General features: G+C 36.3%; 1 protein-coding gene across 8 annotated transcripts in view; it reads left to right on the forward strand.

The window, feature by feature from the left end:
- Positions 1 to 26,439, forward strand: part of ASAP1 (ArfGAP with SH3 domain, ankyrin repeat and PH domain 1) — a 161,977-nt gene that overhangs the window by 96,427 nt on the left and 39,111 nt on the right. For all 8 annotated transcript variants that reach the window (XM_055798532.1, XM_055798530.1, XM_055798533.1 and 5 more), the window contains 12 exons: positions 315 to 400; positions 1,171 to 1,246; positions 2,071 to 2,157; positions 9,514 to 9,614; positions 10,027 to 10,096; positions 12,483 to 12,570; positions 13,706 to 13,754; positions 19,789 to 19,952; positions 21,491 to 21,624; positions 22,620 to 22,711; positions 23,467 to 23,653; positions 26,163 to 26,248. In XM_055798532.1, the coding sequence (XP_055654507.1) occupies positions 315 to 400; positions 1,171 to 1,246; positions 2,071 to 2,157; positions 9,514 to 9,614; positions 10,027 to 10,096; positions 12,483 to 12,570; positions 13,706 to 13,754; positions 19,789 to 19,952; positions 21,491 to 21,624; positions 22,620 to 22,711; positions 23,467 to 23,653; positions 26,163 to 26,248 (1,220 nt within the window). The remainder of the gene's footprint in view (positions 1 to 314; positions 401 to 1,170; positions 1,247 to 2,070; positions 2,158 to 9,513; positions 9,615 to 10,026; positions 10,097 to 12,482; positions 12,571 to 13,705; positions 13,755 to 19,788; positions 19,953 to 21,490; positions 21,625 to 22,619; positions 22,712 to 23,466; positions 23,654 to 26,162; positions 26,249 to 26,439) is intronic.

Consider the following 26,439-nt stretch of genomic DNA (forward strand, 5'->3'; position numbering starts at 1 on the left):
TATTTGTATTTTTAGAATATTTCCGTAAGTACTGCAGTAGCACTAAAAAAGGGACATCTTCAGACAGTTGTAAAAGATAAAACTTTTTCCTGATTTGTTGTATGTTTTGGAGTATTTGAATTTTTTACGAGTGATGAAATAAACTGTTACCTGTTTTATATTTTACTTGACTGTGGTGGACTGATGGGTTATGAGTCAGCACCCAGGTTAAACACAGAGATAATTAATTCATTGAGCAAAAGATGTTTTATTGATTGAAAACTGTTGAAGGTTGTGAAGTGTGATTATCAACATGTTTTTCACTGTCTACACAGTATCTTATTAAGGTTAATGAAATCAAGACAAAAAAAGGTGTGGACCTTCTGCAGAACCTTATTAAGTATTATCATGCACAATGCAAGTAAGTGCAACGCTTTTAAGCTTTATTTACAGTTTTCTTTTTTACACAAGTGTTTGTTTTCTGTTGCTTTGAATTTGTTTTGGTTGCATCAGGAATTTTTATTATAATTGTAATCTGCCAGGTGTCTGCAACTTCATGTTAATAGGCTGTAGTCTTTCAGTGGAGTATGAATGTGAGTGGGGCAAGGGAGTGATGGAGAAGAAAAAGGCCAAAGGAAAACCTTGTCTGTTGTGTACAAAACTAATTTTAGTTCCTGAGGTATAGATCTAGATTGTGATTTTAGAACTAGCTGATTTTTTTCTATTTATTAGCTTTTAGGTCTTTATGTAAACTTTAAAACCATTGTGAAAGTCAGTAATTTCATTGAAATTCCTTGGAGTGAAACTGGCCTTGTCATCAGTAGAACCAGAAGCAAACATGTAGAAACTTGTACTTAAATACAGGAAAATGCTTTTAGAAATTACTAAGGGGAAACATGTTGACTAACAGTGATAAAAAGCTAAGCTATATTCTTTCTAATTTGATATTTGTTAAAAGTCCCAAAGGTGTATCTCCACTGCTGAAAGATATCATACTTTAAAACTGCTACAAAGGGGGGTTTGTTGGGTTTTTTTGGGGGTGGAAGGGGTTTTTTGTGTTTCTTATTGTTCCTGAATATGGGAGGAATGGGATATGCTTTATTGGTTTTGCTGTTTTTCTCCACAAGACTATATGCTATGTGTTATGAATTACATGTATTCCTGAGAAATCACAGGTATTTTTCATTATAGTTTCTTCCAAGATGGCTTGAAAACAGCTGATAAACTTAAACAATATATTGAAAAGTTGGCTGCTGACTTGTATAATGTAAGTTTACTTGGAAGTAATTTAATGTCTGAAAATAGAAATATTTTGTTTATATGAGTACATTGAAGATATGACGGCAAGGGTGTATATTTCATTTGTATCTTGTAAATGAAAAGTGTGTTTGAAACATTTGAATGTAGCTAGACTGAGGAAAGAACATCTTGACTATCTTAAAATTTGTGTTCTGTTTTTACAGTTATTAGGAGAAGTAGCTTTCATTCTACTAATTTAGTGCTGCTTTAAAATAAAACTAGTTTAAAGTGGGAATCTTTGAATCAGCTTGCATTATTATCACCAATTTTAGCTACCACTTTTAGTTTTTCAAAACCAAACTGCCTGTTGATAGCAGCTTTTAAATGAATTAACTTGTGATGATCGTTGAAGGCAAGTAATAATGTGGAATCAAAGCCCACTTGTCACCCAAGTGTTTTTGTGTTTTATAATCAGAATTGCAATAATCTCATTTGCTGTTGTAGTCTGTGGCTAAATTAAACTGTATTTTCATTGCTTAAGTCATCTGTCAAGCTTATTTGAGTTACTCATATTTCAGAGACTGATTTAGTTGTATTGTTTACGGTGAACCATTAAAGCCTAACAGAATAGAGCATGCAGAGTTGTACATTCATTTTAGTTGGCTCTTCAAGTAGTACATGCATAGAAGGCGAATGCATAAGAGTGGACTAATCTATGAAAATAAATATTACAGAAGCACAGAATAGCTGAGCTGGTTGTTCAGGACATCTACAATGGTGTATTGGGATGCATAAACAAATTAAAATTCAAGTTGCATCCATAAAGCGTATAATGGCAATCTCTTTCTATAGATAAAGCAGACACAGGATGAAGAAAAGAAACAACTTACTGCTCTTCGTGACTTGATAAAATCTTCCCTGCAGCTCGATCAGAAGGAGGTAAATAATTTAGACATGTTATTCTCAGAGATAATGTGAATTTATGAATTCTGTATTAAGAAATGTTCAGTTTGTTTCGTTATTGATTCAGAAGAGTTGAACATTAAACATAATGACAATTTAGAATTAGGTTGAATATTTAGAATATTCAACTACATATCAACAAATAAGACTTTGATTAATATGCTGTTTCCAGTTTGTGTGTGAAAATGTATGCCTTTTCTGTAATTTTATACTTTTTTGTGTAATTTTATATTTTTAATGTACTATAAGAACAGTTGTAATGTGTCAGATAAATGCTTAATCTAACCCAATATCCTGTTCTTGACAATGATAAAGAATACATGTTAAGGGAAAAATACAAAAGAATGGGATGTACACATCTTTCTTCTGTCCTGCCATCCTGCAGCCAGATTGTGTTCAGGGTTTTTCTAACCTAGATGATCCTCAGTGAGCCAGAATGAGAAAGGGAGACTTGCCTTTACATACAGTTTCCATACTGCTATTCAACTGCCAACTCACATGGGTTTTGTGCTGCTGTTCTTCTTTGCAAGCCCCTTTTGCTAATACTATATCATAAGCAAGAAAATTTGTATGTTAACCTGATAGCAGTGCCTGAGACAGGGCGGTTAAAAAGGAAAATACATCATCAGCTGTGCTGGTATCAGAGGCCAAGGGGGAACATGCAGTGTCCATTGCAGATGTTCTGGAGTAATCCTTGAACTAGGAGATAGGATATATATATATGTGTGTGTATATATGTATAAAAAATAATATACAGCTTCTACCTAAGATGATAATGTGACTTTTTCTAGGCATCATAGTGCCTGAGAGTCAGAGATACTGAATATCCTGTGGTGAACCAGTGTTGGGGCAGGGGTAGAGAGGTACCTTTCCTTTAGGAAAAGATAGCTTATCTTCTGTTCAGTTTTCTCTTTGGTAAATAAAACGTTAGTATTTTCCAGGTGACTACTCAGCTTATTAAATAATTATTAATACCTATGAATTAGTAGTATTGTTACAATTAAATATTAGATGCCATTCTGTTGCATGTATATGAGCATCCACATATGACTGGGCAGTATTGCTAGTATCAAATACACGTAAGAGTGTCATTTACAATCACATGTACTGGGTCATCCAACTTTTCAATAGCAATCAATAATGGATGTTTAGAGTTAAACACAGGGTAATAAACACTGATACTTCCCCAGAACATCCTCCCATTAGTAGTTTGACTGAAGTCTCTCCACCTTGCTGTGAGTTTACTGTCTTTGGATTTGTGCAGTTGCTTTTTGAAGCAGTGTAAACTATCAGCTTCTGTTACTGCTTTATCTTTCCTACCATTGCTATGTGCTGTGTGGAAAAAATCTTTTTCCTTTTATTTTTTTTTAACTTCTTAGATCTTGAGACCCTACTCAAGATGTGAGTGCTTGTATATTTACAATAGCATCATTAGATCGTTTTTGATATTTTTTTTTTTAATGTCCTGACATTGACGTTTTTGACCAGTGCTTATTGCAGAGGAGGAGGAGGAGGTGTGTAATGTTTAATCAGCTGTAAAGCTTTAACCATATCATCCTGTTTCTGAATCTTGTTAGTCAATTCATTTTCTTCTTTTCCCCCCTCTAAATCACTTCGTATTTGTTTATGCCGAACTTAATGTGTCATTTATCGTGAAGTTACTCATTGTCATGAGGTCCTTGAAAAATGCCTCGGTCACCCTTTCTTGTGTAACCTTAAAACATTAATAATGTAATACCATCTAGCAAACTTCGACAGTTTTCTGTTATCCTTTTCCAGATTGTTTTAGTGTTAAGACGCTACATGTGGTGGCACAGCTTTCTGTGAAACTCATTTATTTTCTACTTTAACCTGTTAGTTCATCTGATGGCTTTTCCTCTTGCCCTGCAGCAGTGTAATTCTTCCCCTTTCATAAGGAACACAGAAGTGCCAATTGAAGGTACACTGTATCAGTCTCATTTCTCATGTGTATCTACTTACTGATTCCTTCAGAGAACCCCAGGAGATATTTGAGACGTAACCTTTCTCTACAACAGCTGCACTGATTTTCCACTATATATAATGCTAAATGTGCTCATGAAGACTCGTTAATTACCCACATGAAGTTCAGCAAGGCCAAGTGCAAGGTGGTGCATGTGGGTTGGAGAAATCCTCAGCACAAATACAGGCTGCACAGAGAATGAATTGAGGGCAGCCCTGAGGAGAAATACTTGGGGGCGTTGGTGGATGGGAAGCTCAGCATGGCCCGGCAATGTACACTTGCAGCCCAGAAAACCAGCCGTAGCCTGGGCTGCAGCAAAAGCAGCGTGGCCAGCAGGTCAAGGGAGGTGATTCTGCCTACTTCTTTACTAGTGATTCTCTACTTCTCATGTGAGCCCCACCTGGAGTACTGTGTTCAGCTCTAGGGTTCCCAACAGAAAGTGGCTATGGACCTGTTGGAGCAAGTCCAGAGGAAGGCCATGAAGATGATCAGAGGGCTGGAGCACCTCACCTATGATCATAGGCTGAGAGAGTTGTTTAGCCTGGAGAAGAGAAGACTCTGGGGACACCTTAGAGCAGCCTGCTAGCAACTAGAGGGGGCCTGGAGTGGAACTCCTTACAAGGACATGTAGGGATAGGACAAGGGGGAATGATTTTAAACTAAAAGAGGGGAAATGTAGATTAGACTTAGAAGAAACTCTTCACTGTGAGGTGGTGAGGCACTGGACCAGGTTGCCCAGAGAAGCTGTGGATGCCCCATCCCTGGCAGTGTTCAAGGCCAGGCTGGATGGGGCTTTGAGGACACCTAGTGGAAGGTGTCCCTGCCTATGGCAGGGGGGTTGGAACTAGGTGGTCTTTATGGTCCCTTCCAACCCAAACCATTCTGTGACATGATTCCACTCTTCAAGGTAGTTTTCATTAATCTGCCTTATGTGGCGTGAAGTTTACTAATCTTTACTTTTCTGGAATTCTTCTGGATTTTCTTCAAAAATAATACTTTAATAGCTGGGACAACTAAGTATTTTTATGGGCTTTCATGTAATTTTGTAGGTAGCACATTGTGATCATGGCTACTGCACACAGATAAATGGCTTGAAGTTAGTAAATTATTTCAGGTGAAATCACAGTTAATAAGGAATGATTGATTAGTTATTCCTTACAGGGTGGTGGTGGTTGTTTTCTTTTTTTTCAATACTTGCCTGTGTGTGCTTTCATAATGTAGATGTACGTTATGACAGATAAACCTTGGCCAGAAGGCTGTTCCTCTCCCTGCATCTTTAATCCCATCGTTCTGAAGGACAACACAACCTTACAACGCACTACACATGCTTTTTAGAATTTTTCAGATGTTTCAAATGATGACAGGAGCACTATAGAGCACCTTTGAACAGATTCCAGTTTATTGTAAGACCTGCCAGCTTGTTCTAGTACTCACTTTTCTCTTATCTCATAGTCTACAGGTTCTGTTTAATATATATTTCCTTCCATCTCCAGTGTGCTTGTGGACCTAATAGATCTCTTCCATAATACTTAGAGAGCTTCCCATACATGCATTACATATGTAATCTCCCTAGTATCTAGACCATTCTGAACTGAACATAACTCATGCTTGTTTTCCTTAAGTTTAACAGAGAACATTAGATTTTAAAAGCTATTTGGAAATATCTTAAAATTCTAAAGTGATTTTATGAAGAGATGCCCAACACACAGCGGAGCAAGACCTGTTCTCTTCTTAGGTACCTTTTTCTTCCACAAGCTGATGATCTGGGAAGCAAAGACAAATACCTCCTCTTCTGTTTGCTGTGTATGTTACTAAGTTCAAGTGACTTGGTGATCATCTAGTTCTCGGAAATAAAGTAGGATGAATGGGTTGTTCTTCTTTGGTCATGTGTATTGTACATATGTGGCTGCCTACAGTACAAGTCAAGTTTCAAAAGTTGCTCACAGAGTATTATGATGTAGAATAACTAAATGAAATACAGTGTTTGTTTTTTTCATTATTTCCTGGATCTGTAGTAAAAATTACTCTGTTTCAATGGGAAGTAACCTTATTTAAAACACAAAAATTTAACAAGTCAAATTCTGAAACTTAGATACATGTTGTAATAAAGAGTAGCTTCATAGGTATCACCACAATAAATTATGCAATTCTTCTGACTTCATAGTATAGACAAGTCCTAGGACTCTTGAACAACTGTGTGTGTTTATTTATGATATTTATATAAAAAGTTGTCGATATAAAGATAGTTTGTCTTGAAGAGAATTGAAATTGTGGCTTAGAAGGGAAAGGAGCAATGCTGTGATTCTCAGATATTTGGGCAAATCATGGGGGAGAGATTGATTTTGAAGAATTACCATTTGATCACATTGATGTTCAAGTGTTTCTTTCAAAATCACCGTGAGGCCTTTCGCTTGTGATTCTGCATGTTACATGAGCCAGAGTGTAATGATGCTGGCAGATAGAGGAGCTTGATAAAACAGTGTCTCTTTTGTTTAGATATTCAGTAGTTTAATCCAGAAGTAGCATGCCAGCATTCATTAGTCCTCAGTTAAGTGACAACAAAACTTGAAGACACACGGCCTGAGTTTCATCAGTCAGCTCTCCGTCTTTGTGTGTATCTGACTCTTCAACTCTATGAAGCTGGGCTTTATTGCTGTGACAGATGGCCTGGTTGGTTGTGATTAAGAATACATTACACCCCCACACACCCCCTTTATATTAGTGCATTATAATCTCTCCATGGAAAATTTTTGGATTAATGGTGATATTGAAAAACATGAAATGAATGAGATTTTCTCGGGTGGATTTGTAAAGATTCAGAAGTACACTTACTAAAAATTACTTTGGCAGGGAAGCAGTTTGAAACAATAAAATTGAGGCTCTGGTTGTGTGTAGTTTTAAGTTTCTTTGCACTTTTGCGCAAGAGAAGGAATTGGTGGTTCCTGATTGTAAATTATGCTACCTTTAACCTCTGCGGAGTTGCCATTTGGTAAGTGAGGCTGCCTGCTCGTCTGACTTGCTTTCACAGATGACAAAAGAGATTCCTGCATTGCTGTTAAATCTATTAAAGCATTTAGGATTGTTTTGAATCTCAAATAATATGTATGGAAAAATTACTGTTTGGCACCCATACTTTTGTTGAGGAAAACACACTAACATGCTAAATGAGCAAAGCTCATTCCCTACACTTTCAAGTTCTCATAATGCAACTTACTTCACTGTTGCCTGCGTTCGAGGTGTTTGTTTAGCATTATGGACACCTGTAATGCTCTTACACATTTTGCTGGGGTACCTGTCCTTTCATCAGTGAAAAAAACTATTACTGTAATCTTTGCAATTGCCTCTTTTTTAGAAGAGCAGATCTTGACAGCCTTTGACTCTTGGGGTGGTGCAGAAGTGCTGGTGCCGTAGCTTCGCTACGGGAAGTACAGTTTACTTGGTGGCTCTGTTATGTGTAATGTCTCTTACTGCCACTGTGTGCTGGCTTGGTACCAAGTGACAGCAGTTTCTGTTACTTTGTGCAAAAATTATCTGACTTTGTAGAATAATTGTGGTTTAAAGCTTTTGGGGAAAAATACTTTAAATGTGTGAAGTATTTATTTTGTATGTTGAAAAATGTTTATATGTAAAGAAGCTTACATTTTGAAGGAAACCAGGCCTTTAATACAGGCTTCTAGTCCCTGGTTTTATATATGAATTACTGGTACAAATGTAACTTACCAGCTTTAAGGTGAATATAGTTAAGTCTTCAGAATCATGTTTTGTGTCTGTTTTGTTAACTATTCCTTTACATTTTCATTAATTTCCCCAAATCTCCATCTGATATGCTCTTTGAAACAGGAATTACATCTCATTACATACTCTCCTATGCTAATACCAATAGGACCCTAATTCCAAAGGGGGTTTGAAATTTACTTACAACAAATTAGCTCCTTATTGTGATGGTGTTAACACTGCTGACAGCAGATTGCATGTAGCAGCCTTCATGCTGCTTCCAACCATAACTGCCAGTTTTACCGAAGCATTTCTCTCTAAACTCCTATGCCAAATTTGTTACAAAATGAAAAACAGTTGTAAGGACCCTAAATAAAATAGGAGGGAGTAATTGTAAATGTGTATTGGTTGTGCTAATTGTAAGAAATTGCTTTGAAAGAGAAAAGATTATTGCCAAGGGAGTGATTGAACTTCTCATTCTTCTGATTTGATTATTTTTTTGTGGGATTTGTCAGATGTCTTGCAGATAATTTTCACAGCTACATTTAAAACTTTACCAATGTGTTCTTAATTATACCTTTTTATATAGATTTGCAAAAATTAAAAATTAACTTTGGGCCTGATCTTTTTTGATGGAAATTCAGAATTTGCTCCAGTTTGGTGGAGGACACAACATAGCTATCACTTTAGACAATTTAAATGTATTAAAGACTGGAAGACATTTAGTAAAATTTGATCCTGTAGTCAGCTTAGTTGCTTTTTGGAGCCAATGTCATATATGCAAGGTTGTGCAGAATTTTGTTACGATGTTTTGTTACTTCATGAGAAAAAGCACCAGTGTGCCTAAAAAAGTAATTCTCTTTAGTATTCTTTGTGGTAGTGTAATTTGAAAGGGGAAACATTGTTTTACTAGATCTGGGGGCTGTGAAATTTATTTTGCTTATTTATCTTGAGGAACATGGTTTTTAAATAAAATGGTAATTGTTGTTTTAAACTATTTGCTTTCTCTTTCCTCTGTTGCTTTTGCCTTTCGTGATCGAAGTCTAGGAGAGTAAGTCAATGTTTTAATGAACTTCTGGGGATTTTTTTTTTCTGATATACTTTTAACAAGTTAATAAGTTTCACTTAATTGTTCCACTAGATCAGGCCAAAACTTATTTCAGTTGACTTTATTCACTAAAATTCCTGAATTATACATATTTTAAATTGGATTTTTAAAAAAAATTAGCATTTGGTTTTGTTTGTTTATATATGTGTGTTTCTGTATATATGCATGCTGTATTCTGTTGCTTGCTTTATGAAATTTTATCTTAGCCTTTTTACTCTTTGGTTATAAGATTACACAATATTACATTTCTGTATTTTAAAAAGTCACTTTGAGATGCATATTTGAATCCATGCTATACTTCAAGGCCTAATGAAGTAATTGAATCTTTAATGTGCAGTTAGTTCAAGATCACATGATGTGAAAGCAATCAAATGTGTGAATGTAAAACAAGCATTAGGAGTTCCCTTTTTTTTTAATCTTTATTAATTTGTGGAGTTGTGGTAGAGAAGTAAAGTAGGATAGGCCTAAAGGTTAGGAAAACTTCCTGTGCACCTCAGGAAATGTTAATGGTGTTTTTCCCTTTTTTTAGGATTCACAGAGCAGGCAAGGAGGATATAGTATGCATCAACTTCAGGGGAATAAGGAATATGGCAGTGAGAAGAAAGGTTATCTTTTAAAGAAGAGTGATGGGTATGTTCTTGGAGCACATAATACATAGTGAGAACTATCACTGTGTTCGTGCACTGATTGTTATTGTTTTCTACTGAGTGCTTAAGGCACATTTTTCTAAAGCATGTGCGACAAGCACTCAAGGATTTCGCAGTTCGGATCTGAACACAGATCTAAATTTAATACAGTAATTATAAAAAGCATGACAAGCAATCATAAAAATACAAGTAATTAAAAAGAAAGCTTTTGTCTTTAAGTCTGTAAAAGGTGATTAAGACCTGTTGTAGATTTCCAAGTTACTTTTGGTGAGGCGTTTAATAAAATTTTGACTGCATCTGTTTGTTTCTCAAGACTAATCTTCTCAAAACGTTAATGGGATTAACGTGTTTTGGATTCATGTCTAGTTACTAAATTTGTTGATATTCTTATGTAGGTTAAGGAAAGTATGGCAAAGAAGAAAGTGCACTGTTAAAAATGGGATTCTTACCATATCACATGCAACGGTAAGTTATTTTTATACCTTTTTACTAAAATAATAACATTATCCTGTCCTGGTGAGTCTGTTGATGTTAATCTGCTGTTGCAAAAAAGATGACACTTCTGCTTCTGACTGTTGAAGTTCTATCAATTATCAGAAGTTAGAGAATGACTTACGGAAATATTGTTATACTTGCTCTGTTAAAATTTTTCCTAGTTGTCTGCTACTGAGTACTGGTGGGAACAGTGCTTCAGATTAAGTAGAGGAGTACACCTGTTCTTACTGTACCTTCGGGATATGGCATGTGTGTGATTCATCCGAATAAAATGAAGTGTCTACAGTTTAGCTGTTTGCATCAGAGCAAGATCCTGTAGGCTCCTCTCAGCCACTGGAGAGCTGGTCAGTGTAGTCAAAGGAGTCTGGGTAACTGGTCAAGTGTCTTGTTATAAGCTCAGTTCTGGCTCTTGACTGTACTGGAAGACCAATAACTAGCTCATACATAGATGTCTGTATTACAGATGTTTTATTCCTACATAGGTTTTTAAGTATTTAAAATATTTTAATGCATACACATTAAATTTGTAAAAACAATTAAATTGTTCATCTGATCAGAGTGAGAAAACAGGAGTAAAGGCTACTTTGAAATTAATTTCAGTACTTCCTGTGGACTGCATGAAGTACGTAAACTCTTCCTTAGCTTTCTAAAATTTTTCTTCTTTTCCTTTCCCAATGGTGTAGCTTGACAGTTGATTTAATACTTAAATGTATTTATCAATTGTTTGATAAGAAAATGGCATATATATATTGGACAGACTTTTCAATGAATATTTAACTGGTTTTGCTTATAAGGATTGTCACGGTATATCTGTGAAGCATGTAATTTGGAAGCTTGGGAAGCGTTTGTTATGTGTTATTGATAGTCTGACAGATGAGTGTATGTATTAATATTTTGAGTGCTTTCAACAAGTTGAAATTTTGGAAAGTTTTGGTCATGGTGAGTTCTAGGAATCGGGCATATCTCTGAAATAACTTCCTAGGAGTGCTAAATCACAAGGAAGCAACAACGTTATTGTAGTGGAGGCAGTCCTAGAACTGTCGCAGCAGTATGACACACACTTCCCGCAAACAGGAGTAACTCCGGTTACACTTGTTGAAGGAAATAGTCCTATTTCATCAACATTTTTTTCCCCCTTCGCCCCAAATTCCACTGATGACCATGCAATATCAGTGTCTAAAGTTAACTGTCTTAAGCAAGTTAAAGGGAAGTCACTACATTTTTTACTGGAGTGTTAGGGGTTTTTTTAATGGTTAGGAAGAAAGAAATTCTCACCTCCTTTGAGGAGTCAGTCAAATTATTTATACCTAGGTTAGTAATGGTTCGGTTATATCCATTAAAAAAAGAAATAGTGCATTGTCAATCTCAAGACTAAGCAGTTTAGAATTCTTTGACTTACACTACTGATTGTAGTTTTCCTTTTCCTGTACGTAGCTGTGTAAAAGCAGGCCATTTGCTCTTTTCTCTTGCAGTACTAAGGGGAAAGTAGTTTTCTTGTTTTCAGTGATGAAAAGTTCAGGTCTTGACAGTCTGTTCATGACTAAACTTGGAAAACTGAGACTCCAATTGCCTATTTATTCCTTCAAGGAATTCTTGCTCCTTAAGTGTGAAAAATACTGTGGTGTTGAGCTTGTTCTGACAAACATTTGACAATGTGGGAAATGTACTTTGAGATTATTTTTTTGTGTTTTTTTGGTTTTGCGTTACTTTTATATTTGGTTTACAATTTGTAACATGAACAACTTCCAAAACTCAGTTCAGAATAACTGACATCTCATGTTCAGTTTATATCTGCTGGCTGTATTAACTTTAATTCAGTATCTCTATGGTTTCTGATAAACCTGTATAAACCCAAAATACTTCAAAGACACATTGATTTATCATGTCTGAAGTAACATAATTACAGCAGAGAATATTAGTAGTTGTATTTATTCCAAGTTCTAGAGCTCCAGGTTCCCACTTCTTTTTAAGTTTTAGGATTGTATCTTTAATTTATTTAAAATGGGAGGAAAATTGGAATATGGGCATGCTGTAATGAAAAATTGCATAATAGTTTTACTGTTGTTTATGAAATAATAAAAAACCTTAAGTATTAGCATATTCGAAGTTAAGATTTACTCTCTTAATACCTTTCAAATAATCGGGAAGAATTTCTGTGAAGCTTTAAATTTCGTTTGGATGTAGCCATCTGTCCATTCTGACAGACCAAGTCAGACAAAGTCATGCTGGTCTCAGAAGTTTTGGGGGTGTACATGTATGCATGCCCATGCTCTCATGTTGCACCCGCCCACTCCCCAGAAAGGAAAAATAGTCCTAAATCAAGACATTTTTGAAGTAAAACAAATTTTCCTTTTAGTCCAACAGGCAACCAGCTAAATTGAATTTATTGACCTGCCAGGTGAAGCCAAATGCTGAAGATAAGAAGTCTTTCGACCTAATATCACGTAAGTAGCAACTTTAGTGTACTCCTCCTCCTCCTCCTCTTGCATTATGTGGGATTTCTAAAAAATGTCATTACAAGATAATCTGAGTAAAAATAAAGCTACCATTCAAAATTCAGGCTGTATCCAGATACATGCAGTACCTCACAAATGTTCAGATCTTTCTAGTTTTGAAGATGGATTGAATGGACAAATGAATAAAGAACCTTTTTGTGTGTGTATGTATGACACAAATGCCGTTCATTTGTGACCAGCCATGAAATGCAGCGTATGTACTGTTCCCCAAAGTTCAGAGAGATGTTTAACAGCTTAGTGGAACATGCAGGAGCTATATCCACCAGGAGGTGGACAAGCCTTTGGCCTCATCTTGGTTTTCCTTCATTGTCTGTTCTGCTTTTTGAGTGCTGTTGGGGAGGGCCAGGGGGAGTTGAGGAAGGCAGGAAAGAGCCAATTTCTTTTGTTCTCTTAACCTCCTTTTAAAACATGCTTCTGTTTGTCTAAAATTGATAGTGACTTGTCTTCTCAGCGTTAAAGCTCCTGTGATTTCCTTTCTTCCTGTTTTGGTCTTGTATAACAGGTATTCCTATGCAGTCTAATTTTTAAACCACTTTTGAAGTCAACGAGTCAACTTACTGTTTTCAGTCTTTGCATATATAGCATTAAACAGCAAACAGTTCCAATATTCTATATTTACAAGGACAGTCTATGAAACCTTTGAATGTGAGTCATAATACGCAGTTCATATCTCGTCCTTTGGTTAGTAACAAGAAGTTTCTTAACCCAAATGGAGGGAAAAGTATATAATAGAAAAAAATACTTTTTGCTCTTTTCTGCTACTTATATTTCAGATTTGACTGAAATTCAGGGCAGAATTTGATTCTTATGCTTGTTTTTCTTTAATATTTCTAAACATAAAGACTTCTGAAATACATGCTTTTGCTGTAAATCAAAATTCACCATTTCCTCTTTCTCTGTTTTTTGGATTTGTTTTCCATAGCTATGAGTAAAGTATTAATGTTGCTGATTAAGAGCACTTGCTCTTAAAGGCTTTAGTTCCCGAATGTATTTTAGTAATAAATATGTAGATATCTTAAAATTTATCATGTGCTAAATTAAAAGATGTCTTTATTTATTTCAGATAACAGAACATACCACTTTCAAGCAGAAGACGAACAGGAATACGTAGCGTAAGAATGTTTACATTTAATCAAGTTTATTTTGCCAATAGATGTATAAAATCACACATAACATCTTAAAATAGTTTTCTCAGTTAATGCAGTAGTGCCTACTGTCTGGTTTTTCTGCTGTTGTTAATCTAGAAATGCAAACTATTTTGTATCACGCAACAGGGCTCTTTGAAAACCTTGTAACATTAAAAACAAACCAAAAACCCAACCCCCAAAAAAATTTAGATTGTGTTACCCTGCCAGCATGTGGTTCGTGTGCAGTTGATATTAGCATGATATAGTAGGTCAGGTTATGAGGGTTCAAATGAAATATTTTTAAATTCTTAAATCTTTTGTGTCAACCCTCTTTTGCAGTTACTCTTTTGCAGTACTTCTTTTCCTCCTGATCCTACCTTGTCCTCTAAATTAAAAATAATAAATAGATAAAAAATCTCCATGTAACACAGAAAAATATTTACAGGTAATGCATCTTTTTTACTGTAGGCCTAGAAATAAACAGCAAAGCAGATCTCTTTGAGATTTGTACTTCAGAATCCAGTAACTTGCTTCATTAATTCATGTTTCCAACCATATTTCCTTTAAAACAATCTTGTGTCCTGCTACCTCAGAACTACTTCTTGTTTTGAGAACCATGTACCACTTCTTTCCTCCTGAATATTGCTCCTGGTGTCATCAGACATGTGTTGTGCAGAACGTTACAATCACCTGACAATTTGGGGAGTAAAGATACTAGTGAAGAGGGCAGCAAGCCTGAGCCTTCCCAGGCTGCTTCATTCTTCAGCACTGTTGCACTCTTTTGTTACATGTCCATGTTCTAACAGAAGGCTGTGTTGCTGCTCCATGTGTGTTTTAAAGGTACAGGGAATGTTTGTAGTTATTTCATGTGTTTGGTAGTGTTGGGAGGCAATGGCATTGACATTTCAGTGTTGGGAGGCATGGGTGAAATGAGAAGGCTGGAGAGTTCTTTGTCATGCAGCTGGCTCCTTCCAGAGCCTCCAGCGCTTTATGTTGTCTCTTAGAGTGCAAAGCTGACTCGCTAATCATCCTTACTGCATTCATTCTGGAACTTAATTATTCCAGTAATTTTCTCAGTCGAGAAGAAAATACAGTTCATGTCAAATGCATTACTGGTCAGAAGAGTCAGAAGTTTTTGTGTCTCTGCCATGAATTAGTTTTTACTCTATTTGTTGCTTTAAAAGGTGAAGGTTTTTTCTGTTTGTTTGGGGTTTTTTTGTTTTAACTCGTGAGCACAGTAGGGGAAGAATATGTTAATAACATTCTTTTTGTGATTGGCAGGTCAATAAATTTGGTTTAGCTGACTGCCTGCTGGAACGGTTTGAAGTGCCAGGCTGGTTTTGTTTCCCATTAGAAGCATAGTTCCTATTTGTTTACCACTGAAGTCTGGTTTATTGCTTTAAAGTCCAATGGCTGAGAAAATGATTGATACTGGAATACAGAATCATAAAATATCTCAAGTCGGAAAGGACCCATAAGCATTGAGTCCAACTCCCTGCTCCTTGCAGGACTACCTAAAACTAAACCATATGACTAAGAGCATCGCCCAGATGCTGCTTGAACTCTGGCAGGCTTGGTGCCATGACCGCTTCCCTGGGGACCCTGTTTCAGAGACTGACCACTCTCTTAGTGAAGAACCTTTTCCTAATGTTCAATCTGGTCTTCCCCTGATGCAGCTTCATTCCATTTCCTCATGTCCTATCACTGGTCACCAGAAAGAGGAGATCAGCACCTCCCCATTCCTTGAGGAAGTTGTAGACTGCCACGAGGTCACCCCTCAGCCTTCTCTTCTCCAGGCTGGACAAACCAAGTGACCTCAGGTGCTCCTCAGAAGTCTTGTGCTTGAGGCCTTTAACCATCTTGGTTGCCCTGCTCTGGACATGCCTTAATAGTTTGACATTGTTCTCACATTGAGGTGCTCAAAACTACACTCTGAACTCAAGGTGGAGTCACACCACTGCAGTGTGGAGTGTAGTACTTTTATGTTGTTGCAAGTTTGAAAAGTTCCATTTAGCTGAAAAGATAAGAGTTGCATCCAAGTGTTGGAATACATACAGACAAACTAATAGATGCTAAGTGCATTTTTCTGTATTGGCACCGTAGGTCACCAACAAAAAGGTATTGTAATGCTACTCAGACAAGTGTTCTGTTTCAGAGGGGTGTACTTTGAGTGCACAACTTTTTTTTTCTTTAGGAAAATTTCTGCAGTAATTTCAGTTAATTGAAATTCATGAATCATAATGACTGCTAATATATGAAAAACTGCAATATAACCAAGTCTTCTGTTTTTCTTGTGCAGTCACTGAGTAGGTCCTAAATAGCTTTATTATCTCAGGTGTCATGTGAACAGCACCCTTTTACTTCTGTCCTTCATTGATTTAAGAGTGTTCTGCAGGAACTACGTGATGTAGCTCCTCAGAGTGGTCATCCTCTTGTTCCAGTTTCCACTTGACTTGTATATGTGTGCCTTTCTCTTGACCCTTTCTTCTTCACTTGTGTTTTGTCCACCCAGTTTTAGTGCTGCCTCTGTTCTGTCTTTTTTTTGTTTTCTTCATGCAGCAGTAAAAAAATAAATGCATAGATTCTCAAATTGCTTTCCTTCCAGGCTTGTATCTAAATAGAGGAAAAAGCAAGATGCATTTCTTCGTACACTAGTTCAACTGACCTTGCACATGTTTTCCTAGTGATCATTTTAAACTGCTTCCATAAATAGCTTCTCAAGCTACCTAAAAATAATAATTAAAATAAGCAGATGGTTTAAAATATGAATCACTGAAGCCTACATTCTGCTATAGGTTTTAGTGCTGCTTCCCCTCAAACATTTCCTTTAGTCCATTGCATTTCTTGATTTCTATCCAGCTAGCTGTCTGTTGACCTTTTAATTACTGCTTGACTGTCCTTAAATTCTCAGTGGATTATTAGTTTCTCTAGTAGATGAAGCAAGGTGTGTGCCGGGGTTAGGGGGGAAAGTGTGTGTGTGTGTATAAATATATTTATGTGTATATTATAAGGAACATAACCTCAGATTTCTAAAACTACCAGATTTAGGGTTTTTTAATGCATACAATAATAGATGCTTTCTGCTTTTTTATAATTGTGGATAGGGCCATACATATTCTAGATGTGACCTTTTAGTTCTTTTCTATCCTTTTTTTTGAAGGTCAAGAGTGTATCCATTTCTGTAGGAAATACCTGGATTATAAACAAAGCTAGATTCGGAATTTTTGCTATGAAGAAGCACACGTCTAACTTCAGTCTCATGTTCAGCAACAGTCTTCAGACATTTTTTACTTTAAGAAGACTGAGTTAATACTATCTGTTGTTTCACAAAAAAATTGTTTCTGAATATTTGAAAAAATTTTATGGTATTCTTGTGCTGTTTATGCATTTATCTGGCAACAGCAATGTTGCAGTAGCAATTGTCAGAAGAGACAGAGATATTTATTTTTTTTTATTGCAAACCAGAAAACTATTAGACTGGTGGTTGTTCTTGGGGGAGATGGAAGGATCTTTTATTGGCTTAGAAATACTGAAGAAAAATAAGAGGAATCTGAGAGTCTGGCCACCCGAGATTAATGAAGACTTCTGTTTCGTTCGTTGGATCCAGAAGTCAACCATGATGCCAGATTTTTGTTTAGCCTATTGAGTCTCTTCAAAACAGAGGATCTCCAGCAAACAAAATGCTTTAAAGGATCACAAGAAACTGCTGAGATCCAGAAAAAGAAGTGTAGTAGAAGATTGGACAACCTGTCTTACTGTATTATATAGAAGACAGAGTGATTCTGTAAGACTTGAGTAATTTTTAAATTATTTGAAAGACTATTTGAAATATCAGAGTATTACCAGAAGCTTTTTGGTTGTTATTTTGACACTGGTGGTCTTGTGAAATAGAGCAAATACTTTTTTTTTTTAAAAAAAAAAAAGGAAGGGCAAGGAGGGGGAGAGACTAGTACAGATAAGACAAAGAGTAAGAACAGCAGTCATAAGACACTTGTTAATAGCTGTCAATATTGAATTAATATATTGTAATTGCTGATTTTGAATTGTTTATTTTTGAGTGTACAGACTGCCAAGAAGGCCTGGTGACCAACTGGGTCGTCTTATATAATTAATACCAGTGATTAAGGATGTGTGTGTGTTAAACTGGCCTTGCTCCTGATGTTTGGGAGGAGCTGACACTGATGCTTTTTGCTGTGACTGTCTCAGAGATGACACCAATGATGGGCAGCCCCAAGGCTACAGCAAGTTCCTTTTAGCTGGGAAAATGCAAGCCAAATCATTCTTGATCTTACAGTTTAGAAACTTGTAATACAGAAATCCGTATCAAACTAACAGCTGGCTCAGTCATGTTGTGTTTATTTTAATTGCATCTAATAATTTTTTTAATTGTTACTGCATAGTTGAGTTTTATTAAAATTCTGACTTTTTAACAAACTAATCAAATTGTAACCCTGAAAGAAGTTGTCAACAAATGTCAGAATAAATGTTGTCTGTCTGAGTTTAATGATTATTTTACTGTGTGTTTAACCCAACATTAGTACAATATTAGAAACAAGACACTGCTGCCTCTTATTTCTTTAACATTGGATTTCATCAGAAAAATTGCAGAAGAATGCCATCTAGTGTGGGTTCTTATATTTTATCATGTAACTAGAGAGACAGAGATTAATATAAATATATCTGTAAACTATGGAGCAAATTTCAAATCTTTCAGTTTCTTCTTTATTTTTAAAGATTATTTTTCAATATTTTTAGGCATCTTCTGTTAAGTACAAGTTCCCAGATTATTCTCTGCCCATAAAAATTTCAAAAACATGTGCATATCAGGTATATAATATACACTGCCAATGTACCAGTTCAGGATCTGAATCTGTATTACAAGATTATATACATAAATTTCCCTCAGGTCCTTTAATCTTTGCATTATTATTTCAGTGAGAAATCAGGAATTTCAGTTTGAGGTTTTCTTAGTTTGTTTAGGTGACCATAGCCGTTTTAGCGCATCAGAAGATTGAAGATTGCAGATAACTGGGATATTGTGAACAGGAAATGGATTGACACCACTGCCAATTTAAAGTATTTCTGTGTAAAACATGTGTATTTGCAGGGGAATCTAAAAATACATAAAATCACTATACCTGGGAGGATTATTTGTTTTTTAACTTATGCTTTTTTGTAAATAAGACAACACTGCATCTGCAGTGTGCTTGTTCTTAGTGTAACTGCTTTCCTCTCTTTACTTCCACCTGTAGGGCAGCAGCCACTGAGAGGTTTTTTGTTCATTTTTAATTAAAACATTGTTGTGTAAACAAAAATCTTGCAGGGTGGTTGGGGGGGTGGGATGAACTAGTGCCTGAAATAGCATTAAAAAATCTTGATTTATTTTAGTCAACAGTTGCTCTTAAAATTTTATGTTGGCTATCAGCATTGTTACTCTGCTGTCATCTTCTCTCCTTTACCCCATTTGTTGCCATGGTAATTTTGATTAATTTGGACATTACTGTCTGAGTGATTAGCACACTGAGACCTGCATTTTGAAAGGCAACTAGACATCGGCACATTCGAAAATGTGCTTGCTGTCTTGTCTATGAAGAGAGAGATGCATGCTGGAGAAAGTAGTGGTTATAATTTTCTGCCTTAATAATGGGGTAGACTTCAGGAATATCTTGGACACCTACTTTTAAAGCAGTTCAATTTACAGGAGCTTAACTGCACCCTTTCTCTTCCACAGCTTCTGCTTATTTGAGGAACCTGAGAACTGTGCTGCTTTGGCTCTAAAATTGTTCACCAAAAGGACTTTAGAATTAAGACTTTCTCTCCTTTCTCTTTTCTCATTCTTACTTACCTTTTCTCACATCGTCATTTCAGTCTCCCCTCTTTCCCCACTTGGTCTCTCTCACAATACAGCCCTTCCCTATATTCCCACTAATATTTTGTTCCTGGCAAGCTTTCTACATTTTTATAGATTAACTTGTATTTGCAAATGCAGATCTTCATTAAGGTCTTTATCTTGTGCTAGATGGATATCAGTATTGACTAACAGCAAAGAAGAAGCATTAAATATGGCATTCCGTGGAGAGCAGAGCACAGGGGAAAACAGTTTAGAGGATCTGACAAAAGCCATTATTGATGACATACAGAGATTACCCGGCAATGAAGTCTGTTGTGATTGTGGCTCACCAGGTATCTCAATTTGTTAATGTCATCAACTTCTTGTTGGGAGCAAAGTAATTTCTTTAAATAAGTGTTTGTAGAATGCAAACTCATTTTCTAAGTGATATGTTGATCAGTCTTCACCCTGTTTTTAAAAGAACAAATACAATTTTTATACATTAGTTCCGTTTAATTCACTAAAATATTTTTGTGTTGTCTGTGCTTACTTCCAGCAGTTCAAGCCCCTCTGGAGTTTGAACTGTTCTTGTTGCACTGTCTCTAGATGCTTGTTGCACTTGAATGGAAGTTGCTTGGCATCACTGATCCTGTGCATGCTACTAAGTAGAAGTGAGTAATGCTTAGACAATGATTGTGGAAAAATTGACCTGGCCAGGATCCTACTCTGAGGTTTTATCTTGGCATAAGACTCCTGGGATTGCAGTACCAAAAACATTCAGAGGTTAAATAAGTAGTCTTGTGCAAAGAATGAGATCCAGAGTTGGAATCCTATCAGATAATATCTTCAGAAGTACAGAGTTACAGGTCAGTTATATGTCACTTAGAGTTTGAAAAGCGTCAAAATTGTCATAGCACTACTGAATTGATATGGTAGTTGGCAGCTGTTACAGCTTTCACATCTAAAGAGACACTTCAAGAAGGTGATGTTCATTTGGAACTCAGGAGATAGTATGTATCTTGAAAATGCTTACTGATGCAGCACTGATCCAAATAAGAAATACCTAGATAAAAATATAAAATGGAATATAATTATGTCAAATCCTGCAATTGGTTCATTCAACTATTTCATCATGTAAAGCTACAGATACTGTGGATTAATAGTTCTCAATCATCTTTTAATTTATTTTAGCTTCACTCCTGCACCCAAGCTTGCTGCTTTAAAACTCTTGATTTAATGATTTATCAGTTACTATTTAAGATCAAGGAAGAGATTAATTAGAAGATATGTATGTGTGCAAAATATGTCTGGAGCTTTTTCTTTTCCATAAAAACTGGTCCTGCTTCCTATGTAGCATTCATAGTACAAGTTCTATGCTAATATTATGTGCAGATCTCCTCTATGACAGCAGTTATTTTTTCCCCATCATTCCTTAAATTTTCTACGACTTCCTACTATTTTACATTTTGGGAAGTGCTATGGTTAATCTTTTTGAAGGAATACTGTTTAAAGCTAAAAAAGTAAAGATTAAAACTTCAGAGGTTGCCAGCAGTGGAATTTAGGAGATCTGTTCCTTTTAAAAACAGGAAACAAAACCTTGCCTTATTTCTACAAGAAACAAATCCTAAATTTATTCAAATACAATCATTTATTATGGATTTATAAATCTAAATTCAGTGCCTTTGGGACTATCCCTGAATCTGAAAAACTTAATTCCATTGGTAGCAATCTGTGGTAGAATTTGCACTGCAGTTTGAAGAAAAGTATGGAATATTTCCATCTGTTAAAACATTAAATGAAGAATAGTTTCAGAATACATTGGAATTTCTTACCACCATTTGAAAACCTATGCTTGGACTTTGATTAAATACTTTGTTTTTCAATTCTGCAGATCCCACATGGCTATCAACTAATTTGGGCATTTTAACCTGCATTGAGTGTTCTGGAATACACAGAGAAATGGGTGTCCATATTTCTCGAATCCAGTCTTTGGAATTAGACAAATTAGGAACGTCTGAACTCTTGGTAAATTTCTTTAATTTGGTTTGATTTTCTTTTTTTTGAAGTCAAATATAAATATTAACCTGTGTGTAGGTAACATTCAGGTATATAATTGATGGTTAATTTTTTTCAGTTTATAGGTTTTGCAGAATATTGTCTTGATAATTTTGTATGTATCTTATGGGAGGGATTTTACTATTATGTATTATCGATGCTTTTGACCTTACTGCTTCTTGAGGTTTTGCAGAATTAATATTGGCATCCATTGTGGTTAGTGCCATGAGAATTTTGCCTCATTAGCTGATCTTAACCCTTAATCAAGGCAGACTAAAATCTCATGTGATTAAAAAAAAATGAAAGCTAGTTTAACTTGAGAAGTGAGAACGACCATTGCTAACTTCGATAGAAAAATGTTGGATGAATCTTCTAATACAGTTATGGCAGATTTTATCTCCTCAGCTGTGTCTGGCCTGTGAGAAGACACTTGTTACAGAAACTTTGTGTGGGAAAATTGATAGGAGACAATTCTGGATTTGTGTGTAGGTTTAACATTAGCACTACTACTTGTTTTGAAATCTTGAGTTGTTTGCAAAGGTACTACTCTTTTAAATCAAATTTTACTAAGCATGACTTTCCAGTAGGTCTGAGCTTCTTCCCAAAAGTAGCTTCCTGGTCAGTGTACTACCACTGTTTCAGTTTTCGTGCTGCTAGTTCCTCATTCTGTTTTTGTATTGGAGGCAGATTGTCTTGAAGTATAAATAATTAGCTGTGACAGTGAAGCCTGCTGTACAAGTTCTGGGATGATAGGTTTCACACTTTAAAGTATTTTTTAATTGCTTTATATTTAAATGTAATTATCGTGCTTTAATTTTGCAGTCCTGTGTGTTCCATCTTTTATTAATAGTGTGGAAAATGCACATTAATAGCCAGTGTTTAGGTTGCTGTTAGATCCAAAAAACCACCACCTACATATATTTATATATAAATATAAAAAACTTCTTTTTCTCCTCTCATTGCAGCTGGCCAAGAATGTAGGAAATACTAGTTTTAATGATATTATGGAAGGGAATTTACCTAGTCCTTCACCTAAACCCAGTCCATCAAGTGATATGTAAGTTTTGACTGTCTAAATTCTTTAACATTAAATTTACTGTGGAATATGTATATGATGTAAAATGCCTTAAACAGTAACCAAGCCAGAGGAGGCCTGGGATGGCAGAAGACTGGGGTTTTTTACTCAACTGTGGAGTTTCTCAGTACAGTCTCTTGTCATGTGGTCACATTTTTGCTACCTCAGCCTCTCAGTGCAGAAAAATGTTACATTTGACTTTAAAGATTCATTATTTTGAATCTTTAATGTATTCGAGTTTTGTATTATACTTTTCGGTAATAAATAGAGTTGGACTAAATGACACTGTTTTCAGATACTGTCTTGAGATAGTGATGAGCTTTCTCTTCTTTTCCTTGGTGTAGGAGTTAGACAGAGCAAACAGATGTGGTTTTGCCACAGAAGACTGTTTAACCTGTTTATTGTGTTTTTAGCTTGTTTTTAATGCTTGTCCTGTTTTAACATGTAGATATGTTTCCAAGAAAAATCACATTTTGGGATTTTGTTTTTAATTTGGTCGTAGTCCCCAGAGTCAGAGTAATTTTTGTATCTAACAAGAAGGTAGGATAAAATTGCATATGTACCTTATTTCAGGCTGGTTTGCAAGAAAGACATGCATCATAATAATAAACAACAGTATCAGTTTTTTCCTCTTCCCTTCTCAACTCCTGGGTTAGACAAGGTGATTTTAAATTTAAATCATTGACCCATTTTTTTCTAAAAATTTCTAAACCAAGCTCTATTTTCACACCCCACAGGACTGCACGTAAGGAATTTATCACTGCTAAATATGTAGATCATAAGTTCTCTAGGAAGACTTGTGCATCTGCAGCAGCTAAACTGAATGAATTACTTGAGGCTGTCAAATCCAGGGATTTACTTGCACTAATTCAAGTCTATGCAGAGGGGGTAGAGCTAATGGAGCCACTGTTAGAGCCTGGACAGGTAAGCTTATCAGGTAAACAAAGCAGAGTATTTTAAATAATGTGTATTTGTTAAATGTCCAGGACCCAGGGCTGCTACCTTATATGCTAAAACAAAATAAATAACAGATTAAAATGGTGAGGTTTCTTCCTCCTTTCTTTAATGTGGCACCCTTGTGGAAAGGAGAAAGGCAACTGTATCTGTTGTCATCCATTGTTCTAAAGGAGTCTGAAATGTAATATCATACGTTGGTTTAGGTGCAACTATACGTTGAAAAGTACCTGTTCTGCAGTATGTTTTTTTAGGAAAAGGCCCAGAGAAGAGAATCCTTGACTTGATAACCTGAAGTCATCTGAGATCACAGACAGTATCATACATGTTTTTAAATAATTGCTGAAGGAACACATTATGGACTGTATGCAAGTGTCACTTCACTCTGTATTAGAAAAGAGTAAATCCGATGCTTTCTCAGCTTCTGTGGAAACATTTACAAAAACTACAATTTCTTTCAACTAGGAAGAGAGGGGGTTTTGGTGGTTATTTTTTTTTAGATGAAATTCTGAATACTTGTTCTTCCTTTTGAAGGCAGTAACAGGGTTTATTTGAAAAATCGGTCCAGGTTGACCTCAAATATCTATGTAGTAATGTTGCTTAGGAGCAACATAACCTGTTTTTATAGGTAACTGATGCTTTGTAACCGCTTGGTCAGTCGTGGTTTCTCCTATTACTTTTGAACCTAACTTGGAGAGATGTCCAGAGAATGTTTGCAACAAGTTCTGTGAAAATACTAACTTGGCAAAGGACAGAATACCTGTTTGTACTGAGTGGAGGGAGCAAGTTCAGTATAGTCTCAGCACCTGAGAGATATCACAAAGTGCTTATTATGGAAACACATTACAAATTCTCTAACTAAAGGTAAACTTGCTATATTTGTCATCCATAGCAGTTACCACAGAATTGGCTCCTTAGCATTTCTTAGCTATTACAGTTGGTGATACCTAGAAAGGTATGAACACCAGCTGAAATGTGGTCTGCAGTTAGGACATTTATAGCAACATTCTCCACTGTAAATTCCCTGATGTTTAATAAAGTTGTATTTTTTTAAAAAAGTTGTGACTTTAGTTCTAAATATAAGTACTGTAATACGCTTTTTTCCAGTGCCCTTTATGCTCAATAGGAGTTAATGAAATCTGGTTTTAGATTAATTTCTCATGCAACTTTTAAAGTGAATTAAACAGCATTTATATTTTCATTTAAATACATCGATGCATATGTTATATATATATATATATATATATAAAAAAAAATTAAAGTATGATTCAGTTTAAGTTCAGGAGAAGGAAAGAGAAGGAGAAGTTAATGTGAAGCCCTGTATCAGAGGAGGAACAACCCCATGCACTAATATATACCTGCTGGGGACCACCCAGCTGGAAAGCTGCTTGGCAGAAAAAGACTTGGGGGTCCTGGTGAACACCAAGTTGAACATGAGTCAGCAGTGTGCCCTTGTGACAGAGAAGGCCGATGGTATCCCCAGGCTGCACTGGACAAACTATTGCCAGCAGGTTGAGGGAAGTGATCCTTCTCTTCCGCTCAGCACTGGTGAGGCCACAGCTGGAGTACTGTGTCCGGTTCTGGGCTCCCCAGTACAAGAGAGACTTGGACGTGCTGGAGAGAGTGCAACAAAGGGCCACAAAGATGTTTATGGGTCTGGAACACCTGACGTGAGGAGAGGCTGAGAGATCTGGGACTGTTTAGCCTGGAGAAGAGAAGGCTCAGGGGGGTCATGTCAATGTATATACATACCTGAAGGGATGGTGCAAAGGGATGGAGGCAGGCTCTTTTCAGTGGTGCCCAGGGACAGGACCAGAGACAAGTGGGCACAGACTGAAATACAGGAGGTTCTCTTTGAACACCAGGAAATGTGGTTTTTTGTTGTTGGTTTTTTTTTTCCCTTCTGACCTTGGAGATAGTCAAAAAGATACCTGATGTGGTCCTGAGCAACTGGCTGTAGCCCACCCTGCTTGGGCAGGGTGGTTGGACCAGATGACCTCCTCAGGTCGCTTCCAACTCCAACAATTCTGTGATTCTGCAAGTGATGTAATGTGTGTAGGACTATGATATTTTTTTTTTGTAGTTTTTTTCCCCTGGATTTGTAGGAAATAAGAGTTGTGGCTGTGCATGGTGCTCACCATGTTGTCTTAAAGCGAGTACTGTAAAGTTGCTCAGTATTCCTTGACAGGATCACTGTTAGTTGCTAGTAGCTAAAATGGTTAAAGGCTCCTTGGGATTGTTCCATCCAGCTGGGAAAAAAGGAAGACTGGTTTTGAAGAAGCTGTGATCTCAGAAAGCGTGATGCCATTTCCTTTGAAGCATGTGGTCTTCTAGAGATCAGAAAGGCAATAACATTGTGATTTCCTACTAATATTTTTTCTTTTTAAAGACTTGTTGTAAAAGAGTGAGTGACATATATCTCGGTAGGCGTGATATTATAAGCTTTCCAGAAATCTAACTTCTATTTCCATGTGTTTAGGAGCCAGGTGAAACAGCACTTCATTTAGCAGTCCGGACTGCTGACCAAACCTCTCTCCATCTGGTTGACTTCCTTGTACAAAACTGGTATGGATTGCTCATTTTTCATTAAATTGTGCATGAAAAATATATGTGCTCAAAGCTATTCTTGCAGTACTTTGGTCAGTGTTTGCTCATCACTTAGAATCATTCTCCGTAGATAGTAAATTATGTTATTTTGAAACATACCTGTGAGTTGACCTTTGTTCCTAATGAGTAGAGGGAAAGAAGTGCAGATT

This window comes from Falco peregrinus, chromosome 3 (genome assembly GCF_023634155.1).
Source record: "Falco peregrinus isolate bFalPer1 chromosome 3, bFalPer1.pri, whole genome shotgun sequence".
Taxonomy (NCBI): Eukaryota; Metazoa; Chordata; class Aves; order Falconiformes; family Falconidae; genus Falco; species Falco peregrinus.